The following is a 25,036-nucleotide window of genomic DNA, read 5'->3' on the forward strand; positions in this document are numbered from 1 at the left end:
ACGCTGTTTCTGTAAATAACATTGTCACTTTTAGTTGCTGCTGTTAAATCCAATCTTCAGAGAAGCTATTTAAGTGTATTTATAGAGGGTGAGACTCAGGCTCAGTGCACTGAATGGAGCCGTGTGCCGGGAGCGCGGCACTGCAATACCGCAGCTCACGGGGCTTGGAGCCAACCAGCTCCTGGGGTGCAGGGAGGAAGGAGGGGGCACTTCCACTGCTGCCACCTGTCCTCTTCCTCACTTCCAAGAAGTAGACCATTGACTTTTGTAATAATGAGAGAAAAACGGGTTCATAGATGTGACAACAGAAAAGACAGGCAAAATGAGAATGGGGAAGAGAAGAAGCCAAGGAAAAGGTAGTAAAACGCATATTGAAGTATTTGGCAAAAAAAATACATACAGAGATACTAGACTTCTTTCTGTCCAGCAGTTAAATATTATTCTTGGTGTGTTGAATTTCGTGATTTTTGTCCTTGTTCCAGCTTAACTGAGCTGGGGGCAATTATTTCTCAGGCAGTACTTCTTACAGAAGTCGTACTGGGTGACAAAAATGCTGACATACAAAAAAGAATGATGGAGAAATGTCAAATTAAGAGAAATGAAACTAGTATTAATTTTATGTATTATTATCTCCGTTTATTGCTGTTCCTAAATCCATCATGGTTTTTCAGCGCTTGTTTTACTTTCGTGTCCATGAAAATTTTATACACTGGCTGCTGTTACTGAATCTTCCAAGAGCAGACGTCACTCAAAGCTTGAAAAGCTCCATGAAAGTTTACCTGTGTTTGGTGGTTTTGTGAGAATGCAAAGCTTTTCGTAGAGCTAGTGTCTTACTGATGCTTCCTTACCGTTGGAAGGTCGGGCAGGTATGTGGGGGACGGGAGAGCGGCTGTGCTAATTGGAAGTTGAAAACACTGCAAAGAAGAAATCGTGGTGTTGCCAGTGCTATTACTCCTGAGCGAGTAATTGAGCTTACAGCTTTCTGAGGGCTTTTAGCTTAAGCTCTGGGGACATTTACCATTTAAGTGTGTTTCCACCAGCAGTAGTAAATATGAAGCTAAACCACGTGAGTGTGATGAGTGGAGTGGGGCATGGGGAGGCGTGGGGCTGGGCTGGGCTGGGCTGGCGAGCGGGCGGGTGGGCGCGCGGCCCTTTCCAACTGAAGGGGAGCCGAGCTGTGCTAACAAGAGGGCTGCATGTCAGGGAGGTGGGCAAAGCTGTGCTCTCAGATTGCTCGCAGAGAATAAACGTGCTGAGAAAAAGTGCAGCTGTGCTTTTTTAATATGCACTGCAGGAGATTTCAGCAGCCTGATGATGTATCGTGCATTAATGTTGAAAAGATAAACACATTTGGAGAGCACAGGAAGGCCTTGTGTTTTTATGTTAGCAGAATGCTTCCTAATGAATAAGAACGTGCTGCTGGCTTCACAGAGCCATATGGCAGCTTTTCTAATTTTAGTTCGGTGCAGATGCATAATTCTCCCTTGTTTTACCTCCTAAAACCTTCCTGAGATGTTGCATAGTTTTTCCTGTAAGACTTGATCTATAGTTTCTGGGGGAAAAAATGTATTCAAGAGTCTAATAGCTTCTTTGCTCTGGACAGATGCATGCAGTTTGATGAAAGAGCAACCTCACTACATAATCACTTCCCTAAAATAGTAGCTAACTTTATTCACAGGGATGGGATAAGCTGGTCTTAAAATTGATTGCTGAAATAGTTGCTGTTTCTTAGGCACCAGTCTTTTGAAAAATTACTTGCTTTCAGGGAGAAAAAACAACTTGTGTCGAGGCAATGGGAACTGGGTAAGAAACGTGCATGTGGATCTCAAGTTCCATGTGAGCCATGGATCGTAGTGCTTTGAATTACGCAGCTACAAGGCAGAGCTGCTTTCCCTGTGGTTAACCAAGCATCAAAATAACTTACATGTTCTTCACTGCTTTGCTTCATCATGTGTAGTGATCCAAAACTACTCACGTTACCAAATACAGGGTTTCTTTTTTTGCTGTTTTTTCTGTTTTTTATTCAAGTCGATATATTTGAAGGTACTTTTTGTATAGCCTTATTTATGTTAAAAACCTCCTGTCTGTTACCACAGTCAATATCATTACTTAGCAATAGTCATACGCAGATGTTACTAAATCTAATATTTCAAATGTTATTAAATCTAATACTTAAAACTGTAATGTCAACTAAAATTTAGCAGTTTGCTAAGTATACTTTCTAATATATGTTAACATTAGTTTTTAATATTGTATCTACCCTTATCTTTGGCCAGTTACATACTTTTACTGTTTCCTTGATTGTTTGGATTTTATTTTTGCATGGCAATTCAGGAGAGATCAGAAGGGCCACACAGGGTAAACTTAGTCACAAATATGAATGAGGCAAGACAAAAGTAGTTGGCTAATGCATACAAAAAATGGAGAAGATAAGTTGTTTTCAAGACAGTTGCAGTGTGAAATTTAATTGCATGTTTAAACATTATATAGCATTTACAATCACTTTCAAGTGATGTTGCTGTTACTGTTATAAGGATCTTTCTTGCTTTGTGTGATTTTTCTAATGTGCAGAGTTGAGCTTTATACTATCCCTTATAGTAAATTTCTTTGCTTATATTTTTAACCTATTGTTACATAAATGAAGGTATACAGTTTGGGATGGGTGTGGCATTTCAATAGCAATTCCAGAAAGTTTTGAAGAACAGGAATTATATGGGGCACCTGAGAAAACCTGTCTTAAACAGTATCGGATAATAAATTTGATTCTGCCTGTTACAGTTTTTTTTTCCCCTCAACCTCTTTCCTCAGCAGTTTGTAGAGCACGGGTGCTGGCCTGTCCAGGGTTTCGTCAGCATCTCTTTTTTGCTCCTTTTGTTCTGTGAAGAACCTTAGGTGTTTCTCCTATGACAAATAAACTAAATGAGTGTTGATGCAAATTTTCTCTTTCAGATTATGCTTCATCTTTTTGCAATCCCTACAGAGGCTATGGTTTTGTTCTTTACTTGGAAAATGCATTTTGGTTTTGCAGAGAGCATCAAGGGGGAAGTATTTCTGCAGCTAGTATCATTAAGGAAGTTGAAGTAGAGCTTGAATACAGACAAAGAGAGCTTTTCTGGTAGTTCAGCGGGTCCTGCCTGCCCACCTGTAGGAAGGGAGGGTTTGAAACACAACCAAGAGAAGGTGATGCCCGTCAGTAGCACTTCTGAGTCTGCTGTCAGGAATCCAGAGAGCACCGACATAGCTTGAGTTGGGAGGATGGAAAACCAGGAAGGCTTCCTAAGTTAAAATGTAGCAGGAGAGTTCAAACTATTGCTTTTGGCTTCTCTTTCTCTGACTTAGGAAATTCTGTTAAACTAATGTGATATCGCAAAGGTTTGCTTTCAGAATATGGAATGAGCTTCAAATAAAGCTTGAGGCTTTCCCACTGATAAATTTGTCAGAAAATATTTGTGAGGGCTTTTTTTTTTCCTTCTTTCTTCTGTTTATTAATGCAGAAAAGTAAATACAGTTTATGATCACTAGGAAGATGCCCAATTGAAAATATTAATATGTATTTTAGTATATTACTGCTTATACAATTGTAAAGACACCCACAGTTTAAAGTCTAAATTACACACGTCACTAAAATGCTACATAATTGGGTGTATATATTCTTTGTAGTATCTCTCTCAGGAGTACTTCTATTTTATTTAAATTTTTTTTCTCTCTCTAGGCTAAACTCTTAATTGAGCAGAGCTAATAATTATTTCATGTGTGTGAAGTTTATTCTGCTGTGATTTAGATAAAATATGCTTGATCCCTGGTAGCCATATTCATAAGGATGGGACCAGTTTCTAATTCAACACTCCCTCTCCAGCAGAGAATTCCCTGGGTGGAGGTGAAGCCATGGGAAGCCCCTTTCCACCCCGCTCACTTCCTCTGCCAGCACAAGGCTGTATTTCTCTTTCCATACTAAACCTCCGCTCTGCTTTAGCCGCTGTGCCCGTAGGATGCCTGGTAACGCTTTCCTGGCGTTTTTACATTTGAACAGGGGCATCGCTGTTCTGGGAGGCAGCATCGCTGGAAGGTGTGAGCGAGATCAGGGAACCGGCTCCCGCTCTCCGTGTTAGTGGCTGCAGTGGAAAAATCTAGTGGCTGTGGTTAGTCACAGGGTAATACCAGCAATTCCCATGGGGCTGGAAAAAAGGCTTCTGAGAGGCTTTGCAAGGTTGGGCCTCTGCAGCTATTTTCCTAACCCCTAACATTCAAAAATCATTCATCTAGTATAGAAATAATAAACTCTCTGTGCTTTTGATTTGTTTGTAGGGCCCCCAGTGAACCTAAAAAAGATAGGAGAAGTAAAAAAAGGAAAAGTAAACTTTACTTTTTTGTACCACTACTTAACACCAGAAGCTGGAACTGTTAAGAAAAACAAAAAATACTGACTCGTGATAAATGCATGAGTGTTGTCGGCACTAGAAATTTGTGTATCAGTTGTTGGGTTTTTCCAACCTTCCTGCAACAAATTTTTGTTCTCAATTAGCCCCGTGTGCTGTATCGCTGAAGAAAAGATTTGCATTTCAAGACGTTCCCCGTGCCTGGCTGTCAGGACGACACTGCTGACAGGGTTTGCACTTACTTTTCCTGTATGTGCTGATAGAGTCTTCACGAGGGGCTTTGTAGTTCAGTCAGAAATGGATAATTTATTGCATAGTTGAACATTGTCAGTAGCTGCAGTTTATAACATTGACATAATTTACTGCTAGTCCTACTCAGAGGCTGTCAGAGGCCATGGTTTTCTATACAATGCCACTTAAATAAATGTAGAGGGAGCTGTGGCCTGAATGTGGAGCCTCTTCTAAGCTCTCTGACCACTTAACTTCTTACAGATCCAATTATGAAGTCCATAATTTTGGAGCCCTTGTGATTCATAAAGCTTTTCAGAATGCCTGACCAAACGTCATGAGTAGTGTAGTGTACGTTGTCACCATCACTGAGAGAGGCAAGTAGGCAACGTTTGTGTCTAAATAGCATTTTCATATTTTCTCCATTCATTGCACTTTTTCCTTGGGCAAGTGCTGTGTTTATTGATCCCACAAAGGTGTTGGGCCCTCTGTGGAAAAACGTATCTAAGGGAAAGAAAACGGAGAGGTCGAGTGGTTGTGAGGGACAGCTGATGATGGAATGGAAGCGGTCAGGGATCAAAGGGTTGAGATGGAGAAACGGGGAACCAGAGGGGAAAGCAGCCGCTGTCAGGGACTGGATGTGAGGCTTAGAGAGGTCCTTGGTCAGACCTGGTATTGCAGCTTCTGTGTTGATAACTTTTATAGTAATTAAAAACTTTCTCCTTTTTCTTTGTATAAAACCTCACCTGTGTGCATAAAAAAGAACAGTTATTTTTATAGATATGTTATTGGTCGTTCATATGAACTCCGTGGTTCTAAGAGTGAAAAAAATCTTCAGCAAATGTTTTGTATTATGTGATGATAATTAGTAAAAGTAGTCTTTGTAAATTGGTGAAATGAGGAAACACCGTGTAATGAATGTGCTTGCACACTGTTGCTGGACCATATCTGCAGCCCTCCATTTCTAGCGCATAGAGAGTAATCCCTTGTTCTCCCGATACTCAAGATGGTATCAATGGCTGAAGCAGTGATGGGATGAAAGCAGGAAGCTGCTATCCATATCCATTATAATATTTTGCAGTGTGAAACCAGGGATCACTTTATGCTACCAGGAACAGATGGGAAACAAGTATCATCACCAACTTTATTAAAAGCTCAACCCTATTTTTAGAATCTTTTAGAATTCTTTCGCAATTTTGAGAACATGTTTTCAGTATTGTACCATCATATGCTGCCAAGTCTGCTATATTGTAGTATGGGAAGGATTGTTCAATTTTTTCCCATTACACCTAATCTCTGCTTTTTGCCAAAAGAAGAAGAAAAAAAAGAAAATCCCACTGCAGTCCACAGTCCAAACCAGAAATACTAATTTGTATGCTGGTGAGTTTAAGTGGCAGAGGAAGGGTTAATTGTTATTTCTAGTGTATTTATTTCTAGCAGATTATGCTAATCAAAGTGATTTTAAAAGTATTCCATTGGTTGCAACAGTCCATTTTCAGAACAATTTTGTTTCATCATTATTCACAATGGTGTTACATTGTGTATGAACATATCCTAAGAAGACAGCTAAGATTTTCATGACTCTTTTTTCATGAAAGCAAGAAACTAGAAATCTAGGATGAGACAGCCCGAGTGACCAAAGCCTTACTGCCAGCAAGTGATTGCTTGCGGGAGGACACCCAGGAGTTCTCAGAAGCAGTTCCTTTACTGTATGTCTAAGCAGCGTATATTCACACTGACCTTATAACCTCTGCTAAAGAGAGAGTTCAGAGGAACTTTGGCTGGAGTATTGCAGATGTACAGATAGTGGAAAATACTGTACATTTGGATACATTTCAATTTGTATGACTGATGCTTTAATTTTCACTAAAGGTGATTTTCCACAGGCCCTTTGCTCCATCCGCACACGGTACTTTCAGTAATTCCTACAATGAATCTTGTTCTGGTTTATTGTTGTAGAAGGCATATATTCTTGTTATCATAATTCCAGTGTGCTTTCATGTTTATTAAAATAATCTATTGCATAATATTAAAAATAAAAGATCTTTAATTATTTTTAATATTCTAGATTGCGGTATAGCCCTAGCTTTTACATAATTGCTCAAAAAGTAATAAGAATGTTTTGAGCATAGAACTAGCAACAAAAAATTACTCATTTCATTAATGTACAATGTAGAATATTTATTTTGTATAGTGTTTTTTTTACTTTTATTACTTCTCCCTTAAACACCAATATCATTCTTGGAATAGAAAAAATAATACAGTCCATTACTTGATAGGAATTATAAACCCTCTTGATTTGAAAGTTCCAGTATGTTTGAATATCCCTTACATTTAGAGTTGGGTATGTTCTGTGATACTGTATGTAACATATTGTAATATGTGTGGCATTATGCTCCAGAAACCTTAAATCATTATTTTCTTGCCTGTGATTTTCAAATACAGCACTTGAAATTGTATGTAGTTTTAATCACATACTGGTAAATAAGGCAGTATGAAAATTATGTGATAGTAAAAATGTGGGTGGAGGCATGGGAACAGAAATGAGACTGCTGTTTCTCAGTACTGAAACAGTAGATTGCGCACTTATGTTTTTCCTTCTAAATATAGCGATCGTGGAAAAGTTGTGCAGCTGTAAGCTTTGCATGCTCTTTTAGATCAGTCTTTTAATACACCTTGGTCCTGGCTTTTGCTCATTGCACCTTCATAAAGAGCCCTTGTCTTTGTGCAGTGTTATGTTTTGTAGTTTAGTAAAATGTCTAGCAGAGAAACAACATCTGTGTCATAAAACTTCAAAACTGAGAACCAAATATACTAGTTATGCTTCTGTTGAATCATTATGGGAGACTATTTAATCTCATTTTCAGAATTGTTGCACTGCAACCATTTCATAGCTAGTCTCAATACTCTGTGGACTCTTACTGTGTCACTTAGCACTGCTTTGTCATTTAACACATAGTTTTCTTTATTGCAGAAAAAGCAGCAGCTGCTAATGAAGATGAAGTGCAAAAAGCAGATGTATCATCTACGGGTCAGAGTGTCATCGACAAGGATGCACTTGGACCAATGATGCTTGAGGTGAAGAGCACAAAATTCCTTTATTTAAGCCAGTTCTGCTCCCCCCTAGGATGAAGAGCAGTGTAATGAAATGAAAAAGTGCAGTCAGAGGTTGCTGTAAAAGAATGGTCAAGAGAGACAAGCCATCCTGGCTACTTAGGAGTATGTCATTTAAGAGCAGGCAGCATATTTCTATTGGATTCAGTGATGAAACTTTCTTTAACTGGGGGGTGAGGAGAGGCAGAGAAAGGTAATTCTGCTTTGTAACACAGACAACTTGAGGGGCTTCAGCTGGTAGCAAGTCTTGGGTGTCTGCATGTGCGTGTTTTATTTGTTCTAAACCATGACAGGTTTGGAAGACCTGTTGTACCTAAACATTGACTTACATATACAGTACTATATACGTGAATAATACTTCTTCTAAAATTGCATGTCCTTGCAACTCTTTTAATGGTTTGTCATTTTAGCACTGACAGCGTGACTCTTCCCTCTAGAATAAGAAAATAATCCAGGAGAGCCTTTCAAGACATGTATTTCATTTTGTTCAGTTAAGATTTCTGTCTGATATTAGCTGTTATTTTGATATCCCAAAAGGCTGCATGGTTAACACCTAGCTTCTAAATGTATTAATAGTAATGTTGGGTAGGTATGTTATCTGGGATCCTAATGTCATATGCTGCTGTCCTTTGGCACTACTGCTTTATCTGCCTCAGCTCACTTGCAAACTGTTTATTCCTGTTCTGACTGTGGACTAACCTGTAAGGAAGAATAAATGTTACTTTAGATGAAACAAAACACAAACTCTGAATCAAGCTAAAGGAACCAACTTTGGCAGAAGCATAATTATTCCGTCATTTCTGAATGTTGCAGGAACGAGATGCATGTTATAACAGTTTTAAGTATTTGCATTGTTTTTCATGATTTGTTAGACGAAAATACAGTTTTCTGTACTACATATGAAATAAAGACTCCAAAATCACAGCACTAAACATAAGGAAGATTAGACAGGTTAGAGTGAAAACATTCTTCTTTGAAAAGTGGGGGTAACAAATCAAATTATTTAATTTAATATTTATTATATGTGCTCACTGAATTGAATGTTGTTGGTTTTGCTATCAAACAAGGTTAAACATTCATCTCTTAAATTGCTATGTTAAAATTTATCTTTAATTTCCTATTAATTTAATTGTAAGTACCTGTTTTAATAACAGGGAAAATAAGGATAAGATGATTTTTTTTTTCCTGGCTTATCTTGCATGATTGGCTATTGCAGCAAACATGGCATGTAAAATCACCCGTCTGTTCCATTATTCCATTTAATTTAGTTTTCCTTTGCAGTAAAACCATTGCTTATTAACAATGAAAGATTGTGGAACTAAATTAATAAGCCATGGTCCTTTTTCACCAAGAAACTTAAAAGGACTGAAAGTTGTTATACATTTGTGGTGAAAAGACTACAGATACTTTCTTTGTGTCTTTATCTCCTTAAGGAAATGCAATTAAGTTATTTCATCTTTACAGAACCCCTTTATACAACCTCTTCAAAAACCCACCCTTTTTCATTGCCGAATAATAATTAAAATGGCAATGCTGATGAACAGTTTATTAGTTGATTTGGTTTAGAAATATAATTGTTTTTATTAAAGAATAAAACTGAAGAATCCCCAAAATAGTGTTTCCAGCTGAAGAAAGGGAGTAAAATTCACCATGCAGCTGCCTCTGAGGAATATTTTAACAGATTCCTTGGTTAAAGCATAAAGTAGATAAGAAGAGAGGGTGAAAAAGTAGTCAAGAGAGAGCTGACAACATCTCAAAGAACACAAATGTATTTTCCGTTCCAGTGTATCATCTAAAATAATATCTGTTCTCTTGTTTTCTCTTCCAGCATGTTGTCCATTATTTGTTCCCCCATTGTCCCAATAGCTCTGAAGAAAAGTTGTTTATTGTGGTGGCATACAGCTGGGGACAGAATTAAGAAATTCTTGCAAAAGTAGAAGCTTCCAAAAGATATAAGTGGCTTGGTGCATCAAATTGCTCAAAAGCCTGCTGCTGCTTACCTACAAGATTATTTTATTAATAGAATAGAAAGAAATGGGAGACTGGCATATAAGGCCCTGTGTTACTCCAGGCTCAGATCACCACTTCTGTGGTCAACCCAAGAAGCAGCTGTGAGGAAACAGCACAGAGCACTTGCCAAAGAAGTTGCCATAGTAGGAAACAGTAGGGAAAACTGCAGAATATTGTGGGATGCCAGTAACTCTCATAATCTCTTGCTTGCCATCTCTGCCTTTGAAAGTTTTCTCCAATAAACATCTGCTATGGTTTTGGTTTTGCAATCCCTTTGAATTGATGTGAGTGTGGACCGCTGCCAAGCAGAATGGTTCAGCCAAACCCACACCCTTCTGCCAGCTCTGAACGCCATGTGGTTTCATGGTGGACCAGTTCAGGGGACTGATGTGGCTAGCATCTTTTTTCTTTTTTTTCTTGCATTAGTTTTCAGCCAACTCAGTTCTCTGGTCTAGCTCTTCATATCCTCCGACAGTACAGGGAGCTGTCATGATGTAGAAAGGACTAAAACAAAGAGGCCATGCTTACATTGGCCTCAAGCAGTGGTGAAATGCAGCCTAAGACACTAATCCAGAGCAGAGATGCTGATACAAAATTGTATTAGAGCCTCAATTAATTAAATCTTGTAAATCATTGTTAGTTAAACTAAATACTAGTTAGCAGGAAAATGTCGTGAATGTTATGAAAGCAAATGGAAAGGAGGGACCTCTCCAAGAATGTGGATTAACAGGAGGAACCAAGAATGATCAGAAACAAAAGGAAGGCAATGATAAAAAACAAAGCCAGAGATTAGAATTTGTGACAATTAACAGGAGAAAAAAAAGACTAGTTTATCTTAATTTAGAGGCAGTCAGGAAAAGTATATACCTGTACATTTATTTGTGGGTTTTATTATTTTTTTTATTTAAAAATAGAACAAACAAAGCATTTTGCAAACGTTGGCTCAGCCGCTCTGCTTGTGCGTTGTGCTTTCACTATCCCTCCCCTTTAGCAGACTCCTTAACTAACTTAGTTTGGGAAGGACCCCTGGAGCTTGTGTAGTCCCACCTCCCACTCCAAGCAGGTCTGGCTAGAGCGGGTGGCTCAGGTCTGAGTCCAGCCAAGGTTTGAATATCTCTGGGGAAGGAGATTTCACAGCCTCTTTGGGCAGCCTCTTCCCATATCTGACCACCTTCATGGTGAACAATTTTTTTTCTTGTATCTCCGTGAAGTTTCCTGTCTTGCAACCTGTGTCTGTTGCATCTCGTCCTTTCCTTGTGAACCTCTGAATAGAGCCTGGCTCTGTCTTCTCTTCAGCCTTCTGCTAGGTGGCTCAAGACAGAAATAAGATGCCTCCTTAGCCTTCTCTTTTGTACTGTCTTGATTTGCTAACTGCTCAGTAGTGTACAATATTTTAATACGTATTTGTAGCCTGAGGACTTGAGAACTGCCTGCTAAGACCAACATGCAAGTTGTACAGTATCCAAGTTTGGTCATATCAAAAATCCTGTATGCCTGTATATGCTTGCTAAGGCAGCTCCTCCTTGTTAGACTTTTGCAGTGAGCCAAGTTCAGGTTTAGTATGGATCCACTCACTTTTAATTAACCCATAATGAATCATGGATTGCCTGTTTTTCTGACTTGTTTCTGTCCCTGGAGATGCAATAACTAACAACTGTTCCAGTGATTTCCCACCAATCCTTAGAGAGGTAAATAAATCAGGCAAAGCTGCAGAAGTCTGTATGGGATAATTGTTAATTGAATGCTTAGACCAAAAGCTTTGGTGCTTTAAGTTTAAATGTATCCCCCTTTATGTGCTCATGTGGCATAAAATTAGAGGGATGTATTCTGAAATATTTCTACCATCCACAATCATGCTTGCATCTTAAGGAAAAGAAAGTTTGTATGAGCAGTTCTTACTGATACTCAAATTTTTGCTTTATCCTCATCAGGTAGAAGTGATGTAGTATTTGGCTTAGGTTTCAGATAACATACAGGAATTATCTCAGAAAGAATGCTGCAGCTAGGTTTTCATCATCACAAGAGGTAAGGGGGGAAACCAATCAGCAGAAATGACTAATTTAGACACTTCTGTGCAGAAACTTTTAAGACCTTTGGAATACCGTGGAGCTGAGTTGAAGAGGTCAAAGTCAGGTTCCTGTTCCCTGGATCATGTGTGGACTGAATTAAACTGATGTCAAATAAAAAAAATGAAAGCAGTCCTGGGAGTAGGGACTAAAGCTGCCCCATCCGTGCTGCTCACTGCCTGCTCTCAGCTCCCTTTGCCCTTCTCTGCTTTTAATCCCTCGTGTTCCTGGCTGCATGGGGCCTCACTTCTATGAAGATGCACTGCTGGGGATGGGGAGAGAGCCTTTCTCTTTCTTTCTGCCAGTGTTTTCCATGCCTTATGCCAGCACATCTTGTGATGTTTTCCTGGGATCAGTCTCCCTGTGCTGCGTAGAGGAGTGAACAGGCTCTAGGTTTAGCAGAAACAGCTTCTGGTCCAGGTTTCTTACTTCACAGGCAGGCAGATAGGTAGCAACCTCTTCCATTATTTTGTTTGCTTGGGGTGGGGGATTTGGTTTGTTTTCAGCGTTTTTCCAGGTTTCTTACTTCACAGGCAGGCAGATAGGTAGCAACCTCTTCCATTATTTTGTTTGCTTGGGGTGGGGGATTTGGTTTGTTTTCACGTGTGGGTTTCATTATTTTGCAAGGTGTGCACCTTTCTGTGCTTTTACACTGGTTTGATATAGGTAAAATTAGATGCTCGGTCTGAAACGTGTCCTTTGCTATTACAGACAAAAATACAAGAACTGAGATGGATGCAGAAAGACTCAGCTATGTCTTCTGAAGGGAATATTTATTTTCTGGGTATCTTGTTGTTAATCTGATTGTTTGGTGTTGTGTTTCTCTCTCTTTCTCTCTCTTTTTCTCTTTCTCTCTCTCTCTGCCTTTTTTTTTTCCTTTAGGCCCTAGATGGGTTCTTCTTTGTAGTGAACCCAGAAGGTAATGTTGTGTTTGTTTCTGAGAATGTGACACAGTACCTAAGGTACAACCAAGAAGAGCTGATGAACACAAGCATATATAGCATCCTGCATGTAGGGGACCACAATGAATTTGTCAAAATCCTGCTGCCAAAATCTTTAGGTATATATCTTTTCCTCGTATCATACCATTACTTATTTAACTTTGGTTTCATAAATCAGCGTTTCAATAACTTAAGTTAATGTCCTTCCACTACTTACAGTTTCATCATATATACTCTATTTATTTTTAATGTATATATAGGCTGTATGAATGATTAATATTATTCTCAAAAGCATCCTCCACTCTTTTCAGATTCTTCTTTGTTAAAATTACTCTTAGTAACTCATGTTAGCTGATATTTTTAATGGATCTCTGGAGTGAATCACTAAAAGACAGCATTAGCTATATGAACTCTGTTAGTTCTCTGTCTAGGCTGGTTATTCTAAGAATGGCCCAAGGAAGGGGGAATATAAGAGAAAAATCAGAAAACTCCTTATGCTACAATTCTTATTTCAGTGTTTTTAGTCTCACCAATATTTACCCCTATCTTTCAAAAACTGTTTTTGTTAGTTGCAGCCATTTTTGGATTCATATTAATATTGGTTTTAATGTCATTGGGTTTTTGAGGACATGAAAAGAAAGAGAAAGTCAATACTGGGCACCTAATTTACTCACAGCAGTTTAAAAAGTATTAGGCAATTCACTTTAGCATTTTATGACTTTACTTATAAACCCCTGAAGAATCAAAAATGTAAATGGCTAAGCTCCATGAATTACTGCCTTTATTACATTTTATGACTGAAGAGGGCAAGTGAAGAGTATTTTAAATATGACCCTGCTATTTCCTTATGTGGTGTTACATTAATTCGCTCTGAGTGATGTCCAGTACCTATATTTGTGCATCTCAGGATTTTGTTTCCTTTTTTACTTGTCTTAAGCACTGTGTTAGGCTTTAGTTTTATCCATCACTGCACCCAGGTCATTCTCATCCCTTCAGTCTTTCCCATTGTAGCTGAGACTAGGAGTTTCAATATATTCCCAATTGTGTTGCTTCCTGTTATTATAAATGCATATTAGTTTCTTTTCTTTCTATTTATAATGTCGACACAGATTTTTATACAATGCTGCCGCCTCTTTTGTATTAATCACTTTTAAATTCACTGGACAGATCCTACATACTGCCTTATGTCTTCCAGGCACATAAATTAACTTGATCTACCCAGTAGGCTTTACACTGTACTGTATAACTTTTACTTGCACCAATATTTAGACTCTTATCCTGCTTTTCTACTGTGTCATTATAAGTCACTTGAAACAAACATGATAGCTGAACAAATCAGCAGTGCTCTTAAAATCTGAGAATTTTTAAAATTACCTTGTTATGTGCTGGTTTGGGCTCTAATATTAAAAATAGATTGTTGTTATTAAATGAGCTTGTTTCCCGACCAGTCTGCAAAGCACCGTGATTAATTTCCTGTGGACAAGCAGCAGAAATGACTGCTGCCGGATTTATCTCACTATATGATCTTTGCTTTGCTCAGTGAACGGAGGATCTTGGTCTGGTGACACTCCTAGGCGTAATAGCCATACCTTTAATTGTCGGATGCTGGTAAAACCTCTTGCTGATTCTGAAGAAGGCCATGATAACCAGGAAGCACATCAGAAATATGAAACTATGCAGTGCTTTGCTGTTTCTCAACCAAATTCCTTCAAGGAGGACGGTGAAGGTAATTACCGCTTTCAATTTCTGTTAGTATTTTCTCATTCCACGCTGTTGTGGGTCAGCAGTTTCAGTGCAGTTGATGAAGTGAGGTAAAGTTGATAAAGTGGCTTCTAAATATTGAAAAATGGAAAAATTGTAAGTTTTTTTCTTTTTTATTTAACTGTAGAAGTGTACTTTCATCTTGGATTATGATTGTATACACTTGCATGCACCTGTTTGTTAAACCAATGTAATTGAAATTGAGAGAAACTCTGTTTACCTTAAAGAGTGTCATGGTTTAACCCCAGCCGGCAACTAAGCACCACCCAGCCGCTCGCTCACTCCCCTGCAGGTGGGTTGGGGCAGAGAATTGGAAGAATAAAAGTGAGAAAACTCGCGGGCTGAGATAAAGACAGTTGAATAGGCAAAGCAAAAGCCACACACGCTAGCGAAGCAAAACAAGGAATTCATTCACCACTTCCCACCGGCAGGCAGGTGTTCAGCCATCTCCAGGAAAGCAGGGCTCCGTCACGTGTAACGGTGACTTGGGAAGACAAACGCCATCACTCCAAACATCCCCCCCCTTCCTTCTTCTTCCCCCAGCTGTATATGCTGAGCATGACGTCATATGGTCTGGAATATGCCTTTGGTCAGTTGGGGTCAGCTGTCCCAGCTGTGTCCCCTCCCAACTCCTTGTGCCCCCCCCCAGCCTCCTCGCTGGTGGGGTGGGGTGAGACGCAGAAAAGGCCTTGGCTCTGTGTAAGCACTGCTCAGCAGGAACGAAAACATCCCTGTGTTATCAAGGCTGTTTTCAGCACAAATCCAAAACATAGCCCCATACCAGCTACTGTGAAGAAAATTAACTCTACCCCAGCCAAAACCAGCACAAAGAGATATCCTAGTTTTATATCACTGCAAGTGTAAGAAGAATGTAGCTGACTGGGAGGAAAGTTTCAATGGGCAATTTTTTGAGTTCTTAGAATTTGAAGACAATCGTGGTTCACAATTTCCTTTACCATTTCCTACTTCAGCAGGTAAATTTCCTCAGATTGTATTTTAAGTATTCAGATAAGTAAAAATGGCTTATTATGAAGCTGCTTTCTCAGGGACAGCAAGCATTTAGGGCGTGTTTAAGAAATGTGGCTTAGAAGGTATGAAATGGTGAGTGTTGAAAAAATGTGCTCTCTGTGCATGCAGTATATTCTTTTTTTATTACTTAATCTCCTGAGTGGTTGAGCTACTATAGGTGTATGCATGAACACGTGCCAATAATTATGGGCTGTGGTGGAGTCCTTGATAATTTTTCTTCTAAAAAAGAAAACAAACCCACCTCTGATGTACTGTTTAATGTTGTAGGAGATAATGAAGATGTAAACCCACTGAGTTCTGTCTGTCCTTTTATTGGTACAAGATCTATTCTTTTGGTCCAAAAACATTTTAAGAACTTTTAAAAAATATTTCTGAATTCTTTATGGAAAGAAAATCTTCTTCCTCTTTACAAATTACTGAAGTAACATTGTTCTTTAAGATTTGCAGTCTTGCTTGATTTGTGTTGCAAGAAGAGCTCCAATGAAGGAAAGACCACTTCTTCCTTCATCAGAGAGCTTTACTACTCGCCAGGATCTACAAGGTATTGTGAAATAGGATTTTTTAACATCACCCCCCCTCCCCCCTTCCCCCCTCCCCAAAGGGGAAGTTGCTGTAACAAATGCTTTACCTAATATCAGGCAAAATAACTTCACTGGACACAAGTACCATGCGAGCAGCTATGAAACCTGGCTGGGAGGATTTGGTAAGAAGGTGCATTCAGAGGTTCCATTCGCAGCACGAGGGAGAAGTATCTTTTGCCAAGAGGCATCACCAGGAAGGTTAGGTTTCATATTTTTAGCACTTCCTATATTTAAACTGTTTGTCATTTGTATCTCTTGGTTGTGTTCTCTTCGTTATGTTTACATGGAACAATCAAGGGCTACTGACAGTCCCTTTTGCAAGCTGGTTTGCCTAACACACTGATGGCTCTCTCTACAGAGGTTTTGCACCTTTCCCCCTGTTTGTTTTAGCCTGCTTGTTATAACTGCTGTATTGCAGGGTGCTTTAAATCTTCAAATTGTCACAATTACTTTAGAAAGACAGACCCTTGCGTGTTGCCCACCAAAACATTCACTACCCATCATTCTTCAGAACCTCATCTCACACATTGCAGTTCATTGACCTGTATTCCTTTTCTCTACAAAAATGGACTTCCACTGTCACATTTCCTGTGAGAAACACTCAGTGTGAATTATCAAAGATACAGCACTCGTACTATCTGGAAACCTACATTGTTGTACTATATCTGGCTGCTAAGTGTTGTAGGGTACACCACAAGCACATCTACTCAGTCAAGATTATGATAGGTAAGATGTAGGAGAGTACTGCACTGTGAAAGGTTCCCAATGAGGTTTCTGTGGTAGTGACTGGGTGGGGATTTTTCTTTTCATAAAACCCTGATACTGCTAATGCTAGTAACACAGATTCAAATTACTAAAAGCAAATAACCCTTTCTAGTCCACAGGAAAGTCCGTTCAAAACCAGTGGGGAATAACTGGAACATTTCCAGTGCAGGAGCATCATTCTTTGGTTTCATGTTTGTAGAACAGGGTTTACAGCTGGCCTGTAACAAATAGTTGGCATGGTCATTAAACAACTGGCATGCTGTCTTGGAAACTAAATTGTAACTGGAATCTCAAATTATTCCACCAGATATACACACACACACAAAACAAAAACAGACAAAAAAAAAGAAAAGCAAAAAAAGAAAAGAAAAGCTTTAGTCACGCAGCATTAGTTAAATATTCTTTAATATGTTCTGCTTTCATGAAACCTTCAGGTTTCATTTTGGGAATGGGGGGCGGGGCACAGAAATACTGCGATATTTTAGATAATATTTTTTAGGGTATATACAGTAGGAGTGCTAAAAGTTCACAGCCTTACGCTGTGATTTCAGACAGAACTGAAGAAGGTAGTATGCAATTAAAGTTACAGCAGGGGTGTAGAGAGCAGTTTCAGGCAAGGACCTGTCTGTGCCATAGGTGATTTAGGAGTTTCTGTTATGGCATCCAGCCACTTGTTACTTCAGTCCTCTTCAAATTATTCCTGACCAAATTAGCAGCTCCTACACCCAGTGCCGAGGTTTGAGTGGGTCCTCTCTAAGCTATCTGTGAAGTGATAAAAATATATGTGTTTTGGAATTTACACTGTATCATTTTGCAGGGGAGGCTTAGGATCGTCATGCAAACTGTAGAATTAGTCTAAACGAGATGGCTCTTTACTTCTTCTGGAAGTGAAGAGAGGGAGTGATAAGAGGAGGAGGAAAAACCTGTGGAATTGCTCTGCTGCAAAAGATCCAGCACTAGAGAGGAAAAATGGCTGAAATGTTTCTTTCCCCTGCTCTGCAGCATGGAGAAGAAAAACAAGGCATACCTTAGGCAGTAGCATCTTTGCACTTGACTGAGGAACCTCTTGCATTTTTTTAAAAGTCGTTATGGTTTGAGAATAGAAGCAAAGACAGTAATGGTCTCCTACGTGTAATTCAGTGTTACAGTGTGAAAAAATAATCAGCATTAGCTTGATAAACAATAAAAACTGCAAAACTTTCAAATTAACTCTCAGTATAAAGTACAAAATATATGGTAAGTTTTTATTGGCCACAGTCAGAAAAATAGCATTTCCTCAAGAGGAATACGGAAACATTCTTGTTTGCTTAAAGAATTAGTTTGGAAAATGATTTAAGTAGAGATTTCACTTGTATCCTGTTGGCATTGAATACTGGAATTTCCTGATGTGGTATATGCTAAAGTTAAGAGCTTTGGACCTTCTGGTGCCCAAAGGTTAAACTGAAACAATGACATACCTAACAGTGAAATTTTGCTTTGTATTGTTTCACAGTTGTAGGGTTTTGTTTTTCTTTACATTTTTACTCTGAAAACCCCCTTCTGGTTGTTTAAATTGTGCTTCCTGTTTTCTCACTGCCTAAATAATACTTTAAAACCTTGCAGAACAATATATAACAGCGGGGGGGACAGGGAAGGAAAGCAATCATAACCAGTCCTGCAAGGCTGAAAATCTGGTAGCTCTGTAGAGGAGACTATTTAATAAAGCCACACTTGGAAAACCGTGTCATTTCATTACAACAGGAAATATTGAAAGACAAGCAATGAAATGAAGATCAGATGATACTCTTAATTAAAAAAAAAAAAAAAGCAAGAAAACCAAAACCACAGAAAATGTGTATGTATGAAAAAATAGGAAATTAAAAGTATTTGTAGTGCTTCATTCCTATTTTTTCCCTAAACAATTATATGAAAATTCTGAAGTTAAGTATTTCCCTCCTGCCATATCTGCAATCCTAATGTAATAGCTTTTGGACTAGGAATTGAAAATTATCACACTTGTTTCATTGATGGCAAAGAGTGAACAGTAGAATAAATGTTTGGAGATTTGCTTTTCCATAACATGATTTTCATTTTTAAAGAAATGTCACAGGGGTCTACAGAAGTTAGAGAACTGAATTTGTTGAAGTTCAGATTTACACTGAAAACTTAAGGGCTGCAGAATATGTGCAGTGAAGTAAACCCCAAACCTGAAATGCAGTCATATCTAACACTGGGGAAGGATAGCACAGCCCCAGTTTTGGTTTAGGTATTTGTATTGTAATTTGTTTGAGCTGTATATTTTTGTATTTGTTCTTTAAAAAGTAATAATTTCTTGTTCCAGTTCTTCGTATTTTTAATTGTTCCTATGTAAGAGATTTATGTACTTTTAAAATTAAAGTAGTAGTGAGAGTAACTGTTAGGAGATAATTTAAGTAGGCAATAAGGAGGAAAAGATACAGGCTAATGGAAACAGGTGATCTGGAAACTAAAGGCATTTATATTAATCATCATGATCTATATGATACAGATGAAAAAATGTATGAGGAACAAAAGGACTTAGACACATATTTGATGAAAAGTGAAATAGATGTCGAGGACTTCTTGGTCCACTCCTGAAATACTCTGTATTTCATAGTATCTGTCCTGTTATTGCTGTCACTCCTTGTAAGTTTTCTTTTGATCACCCTACAGTATGTGGGGTCCTTTATTTTATATGCATCCCATGTATTTATTTTCAGAATTTTTCTTCTGTTTTTTCGTTTGTTTGTTTGTTTTAATAACACAATGTCTGTGGTATCAGTGCTGATGGATTTAGAACATCAGACGTTGAGCAGCTAAGTTACCTGTACTATAGTTTCTCATTATTATAATTCTGTCATTTTGCTTGCTTGCAGTGCTGAGGCAGGGACTGGCGTTCAGTCCTGTTTATCGGTTTTCCTTGTCTGACGGCACTATCGTTTCTGCCCAAACGAAGAGCAAGCTCATCCGTTCTCAGACGACTAGTGAACCTCAGCTTGTAATCTCCTTGCATATGCTTCACAGGTAATCCTGACTGGTTTATTACATCCACACTCTGCAGAGAGACAGGGAAAGCACAAAGGTGCCAAACCAAATAGATTGTTTAAGGCTGATAGACATTCAGTTGACCTAGAACTGATAGCATGAAAACAAAATAAGTTTTTTAATTCAATGCTTACAGCAGGAAAAGACTAAAATTATTTCAGGACTTACAAATGGTGTGCTGGATTTTCACATCAAGACCTTCCATTAAACATACAAAATTTCCTTTAATCTCATGCTCTTAATTTCAGTATTTTAATTTCCTGTATTTTGCATAGTAGACACAAGAAACTTTCCAAATCTAATTAAATCTAGAAAACTTTGAAGGATTAAATTCCTGTAGTTCACAGTCATATGTTGGGCCTCGGTCTTCTTTAAAGAACATGTTATGATTATTAGAACGGCATTTTAGACAAACTGCATATTTTTAATTCCTTGTCTCTCTTCATTCCTTGTCTTTTCCGGTGCTTGGAGTAGTGGCTATCACATGTCCAATCCTGAGAAATCCACCACTGTTAGGTTTTTTTTTTTTAAAAAAGGCACAGGCAATACTATGTTAAAGTCAAGGATAAGTAATCGCTGACCTCAGAGCTTCAACGTAAAATTTGAATTAAGTCATTGCATATATTTGTGTCAGATTTTGTTTCAGGTTTTATCTGTTGATTCTAATTACAATGCTGTTTTCCCTGTATCGCTATTTTGACATGAAGAAAACAGCGTAATTAAAACTGAAACCATTTTACAGAGATTGTAGATTTGGAAATTGACCTGACCAAAAGCTGTCTGAAATTTGTTTTGTTTGGATTGCTGAATATACTTGGTATTTCATGAAGTGCTAAATTTTAAATCTAAAAAAGCACCATTAAGTTAAAAATGGTACTTGCAAATATTCTTGCTTTTTTTAGCAGAACACTGGTACTATTGTATTTGTGATAATGTTTTTAAAATCCACTTCTCTTTTTATAGCTAATGTTGTTCACCTTTGCCTTTATACCTAAGGTAACAAATGCAGAGTAACAAGCTTCACTACTCTGTGTGCTTCAGTCTTCTCATGCTTTAGCAAAATGCGAAGGTTTATCTGCACTTACCTTGTGGAAGTAGAAATGGTTTTCGTCTCATTGAAAATACATATTAGGAATGTTCCATTAGTATTTGTTTTTCAAAATCCAGAGTTGATTTGATTTTTCTCAGAACCTCGGGTTTTTTCTTCCTAATCTACTTGACTCTGTCTCTTTTACAGCTTTTAGCATTTGGGAATATGTCTGATTTTTCAGATTTAAGTTTTAGCACAGAAGTAAAAAATATATCGCATCCTCCCATAAACTAATTAAAATCTACTGAGGAAAACAGAATTGACCTTCAGGTGCTCTCACAAGAGCTTTTTCTGTGTGTGTGTGTCTCTTCTGTTTCCTCCGTCATGCAGCCTACATCTCTAAAATACGAGTTTCAGCAACTTATACATGCGTGGTTTTTTTCTTTCTTCTCTTTTCCTAAATGCCTGTGCAGTACTGGATTGCTAACAGACTGTTCCCATTCTGAAGTAGTATCCAGTAGTTCTCTTGGCTCACATGCTGTTTTGGAGCAGTATCGAAATACTCTGGCAGTGTAGAAATACAACTTTTTCAACTTTCTTTTCACAGTGAACTTGGTGGGCAAATAGCCCACTCCAGCCCTGTGGTGGGGCTAACTCATAGAAATTCAAAACTCCAGCAAACAGCTGTTCATAGCTGCCTTGTAAAACATGTACTTGGGTCATATGTTTCAGATGAGATTTCTGTCAGTTCTAGAAAAGTTCTAGCTTTTGCCGAATTGTAGAGAAGAGATATACATTAAAGGGAGAGAGTCTGAAATTGTAACCTATCTGCATTTCTAATGACTGTCATTTAAATGAGGTATAATTTTGTTTTCCCTCTCTTCCACTGATTTGTTAATGAGGTACTGAAAAACCATACTGTTAATGTGCAGCCATGTTGAGAGTTGCGTATCACTTTTGTCAAATTGTCAATTTCTTTTTAATTGTAGGTTTGTTGTGTTATTTTAAAGCAAGGGTTGGGGTTTTGCTTCTTTTTCTGTAATGTAATTGCAAGTTGGCCACTGTCATTTTAGCTAATGGGTTGTTTTTCTTCCCCTTGCCACATAGAGAGCAGAATGTCTGTGGAATGAATCAGGATTTGACTGGACAAGGAATGGGGAAGATATTGAACCCAATTAGTTCCAGCAGCCCTGCCCATCAGGCCATGTGCAGTGGGAACCCAGGTCAGGATATGACCATCAGTAGCAATATAAATTTTGCCATAAATGGCCCAAAGGAACAAATGGGCATGCCGGCAGGCAGGTTTGGTGGTTCAGGGGGAATGAACCATGTGTCAAGCATACAAGCATCCGCTCCTCAGGGTAGTAACTATGCACTAAAAATGAATAGCCCCTCACAAAGCAGCCCCGGCATGAACCCAGGGCAGCCAAACTCTATGCTTTCCCCAAGGCATCGTGTGAGCCCTGGAGTGGCAGGAAGCCCTCGCATCCCACCCAGTCAGTTCTCCCCTGCAGGAAGCTTGCATTCGCCCGTGGGAGTCTGCAGCAGCACAGGAAATAGCCATAACTACACCAACAGCTCCCTGAACGCACTTCAGGCCCTCAGCGAGGGCCACGGCGTTTCTCTAGGATCGTCGTTGGCTTCACCTGACCTAAAAATGGGAAATTTACAAAATTCCCCTGTGAATATGAATCCTCCCCAGCTAAGCAAGATGGGAAGCCTGGACTCTAAAGACTGCTTTGGACTATACGGGGAGCAATCAGAAGGTACAACTGGACAAACAGAGAGCAGCTGCCATTCAGGAGAACAGAAAGATAATAGCGATAGCAGCATGCCACCGATTGTCAGTGGCGAGAGACCTGATGGACAGAATAAACTGCACGATGGAAAAAGCCAGACAAAGCTCTTACAATTGCTGACCACCAAATCGGATCAGATGGAGCCTTCGCCTTTGTCCAGTACCATGGGAGACGTTAGCAAGGACTCCACAGGAGGGTTGCCTGGGTCTGGTTCAGCACACGGAACCTCGCTCAAGGAGAAGCATAAAATTTTGCACAGACTATTGCAGGACAGTAGTTCTCCTGTAGATTTGGCCAAGCTCACAGCAGAGGCCACGGGCAAAGAACTGAACCAGGAGTCCAGTAGCACAGCTCCTGGTTCAGAGGTGACTGTTAAACAGGAGCCAGCGAGTCCTAAGAAGAATAAAATAATGCACTACTTCGCTACTTGCTAGATAAAGATGATACTAAAGATATTGGTTTACCAGACATACCCCCAAAACTGGAGCGGTTGGACAGTAAGACAGACCCTTCCGGTAGCACAAAGTTAATAGCTATGAGGACGGAAAAAGAAGAGATAAGCTTTGAGCCTAACGAACAGGTAAGCAAATCTTTGCATTACGTGTGAATGAGATGTTCTAGGCCTGCATTCCTGCCGTCTGACTTCCTCCAAGAGTAATTTCTTGACACTTCAGGAGGCTGTTACCTGTCTTTTGAAATCCAGTCTTCACTCAGTTTTCCAGTTAGAGTTACTAAGTTGCGATCGTCACTCTGTCTAAAAGAACAGACTCTGCCTGGGAGGAGATGGGTAACGCAGAGACTGAATGCTGGGGAACCTTTCCCAGATGATAATCAGACAGAGAAAATACTTGTAACTGTTGGTTAATGGTAACTTACTGACAGCTTTTCCCATAGGCTGTTGCTGAACTTTGGTGGGCTAGATGGGCTCTTGACCTAGCCCAGCATAGCCGCTACGCTTCTATGTGTAAAGCAAGTTCATGCTCAAGGACAGGAGTTGTTTGAAAGGGCTGATACCAACTTTGCATTATTGGTCTTTGTGCTATACTTGATCTTCAAATTAAAATCAAGGCAAATAGACTTCCCTTGTTTCTGTGCTAATTAGAGGGGGTTTGTTGTTGGGTTTTTTTTTACTTAAAATTTTTTTATATTCAGCCCCAAGTTCCCATGGATGAGTAATTGTTCAGTGCAGAGATCATGTCTCCCTGTGCAAGGTTATCTGCATTGAATTTTGCATTCAGAATTTTTTCTCGTTCTGTGCAAAATGGCTTGTTGCGCTGCTGCCCAACGTACTAATAAACTGTATGTTGTTAGGACCTACGGTAAAAGTGTTATTTCACTGGCTTTCATGCAGAATTCACTTTCAAAAAGCACCAGGTTTATATCACCCAGAATGCTCCAGTTTTCAGAGCTTTACAAGAAAAAGGGACGCAGCAAAAGCGATTTGCTCCTTCAATATTACTGTTTAGTTTATTTATAAAATGGGTAATTACAATATCAGTTTTAGTATAAGGCATTTTCTGTGGAGTTTATAACTAGCTGGAGTTAATGATCCTTTGCTTTGTCCTACGCTATCAACTCTCTTAGGTGGTCGTTAATCCCTGGGCAGTGCCCTGTGCATGAAGCCTTAGTTTGTAAATCATGATCAGATTGTACACTGCGCAAATATTCATGACTCTCATTCACAGCAATATCTTTCACTTTTGTTTATTTTTGTGAATCTATTGTATTTTTATTATGGTGTGTACATAAATATATCATTTTTTTATATTTTCTATATTGTATGTTGAGGCTGAGGAGGGATAGACAACATTTTCTTAGCCCTAAGTCACAGCATTGGATTTTGTTTTTTACTTTGCCCTTTCGGCAGTCTCTAACCAGTAGACAGTTCTTTCAACAGTGGTTATAACCACAAAACATAGAGGCCAAACATGCCACTAGAGTGTGGACGCAGCATTGTTAAAATCTCAGTTATCCAGGCGTCTCCTAAGGTTACTTCACTTCTTCTGTTTCAAGAGAATTTGACAGCTATTGCCGTTATGTAGGAGCAATTGTGGTTTTTCAATCCTGCCCATGCTTTAGAGGGAAACTGAGCCAAATTACACTAATTTCTACAGGGATATATCCTCAAGCCTGGATGTTCGTTTAGTTCTGAATACAGCTGCTATTTTGTAGTGCCTGTAGAGGGAGGGCTTAGATTCTCCGTGAGAACTTAGGCTTTGTTAGGTTAGAAAAACACAGATATCAAGAAATTCACAGCTAAACTGGCAAGAATAAACTATTTTAAAAATATCTAA

At 38.9% G+C, this 25,036-nt stretch overlaps 1 protein-coding gene across 1 annotated transcript in view; it reads left to right on the plus strand.

Annotated features, from left to right (window-relative positions):
• NCOA2 (nuclear receptor coactivator 2) overlaps positions 1-25,036 on the plus strand; it is a 199,352-nt gene that overhangs the window by 135,146 nt on the left and 39,170 nt on the right. Inside the window, 8 exon segments of the mRNA XM_030011116.2 lie at positions 7,579-7,682; positions 12,677-12,854; positions 14,276-14,461; positions 15,965-16,066; positions 16,164-16,304; positions 19,745-19,892; positions 22,051-23,149; positions 23,152-23,322. Of these exon segments, the coding sequence (XP_029866976.1) occupies positions 7,579-7,682; positions 12,677-12,854; positions 14,276-14,461; positions 15,965-16,066; positions 16,164-16,304; positions 19,745-19,892; positions 22,051-23,149; positions 23,152-23,322 (2,129 nt within the window).

Source organism: Aquila chrysaetos, chromosome 4, assembly GCF_900496995.4.
Source record: "Aquila chrysaetos chrysaetos chromosome 4, bAquChr1.4, whole genome shotgun sequence".
Lineage (NCBI taxonomy): Eukaryota > Metazoa > Chordata > Aves > Accipitriformes > Accipitridae > Aquila > Aquila chrysaetos.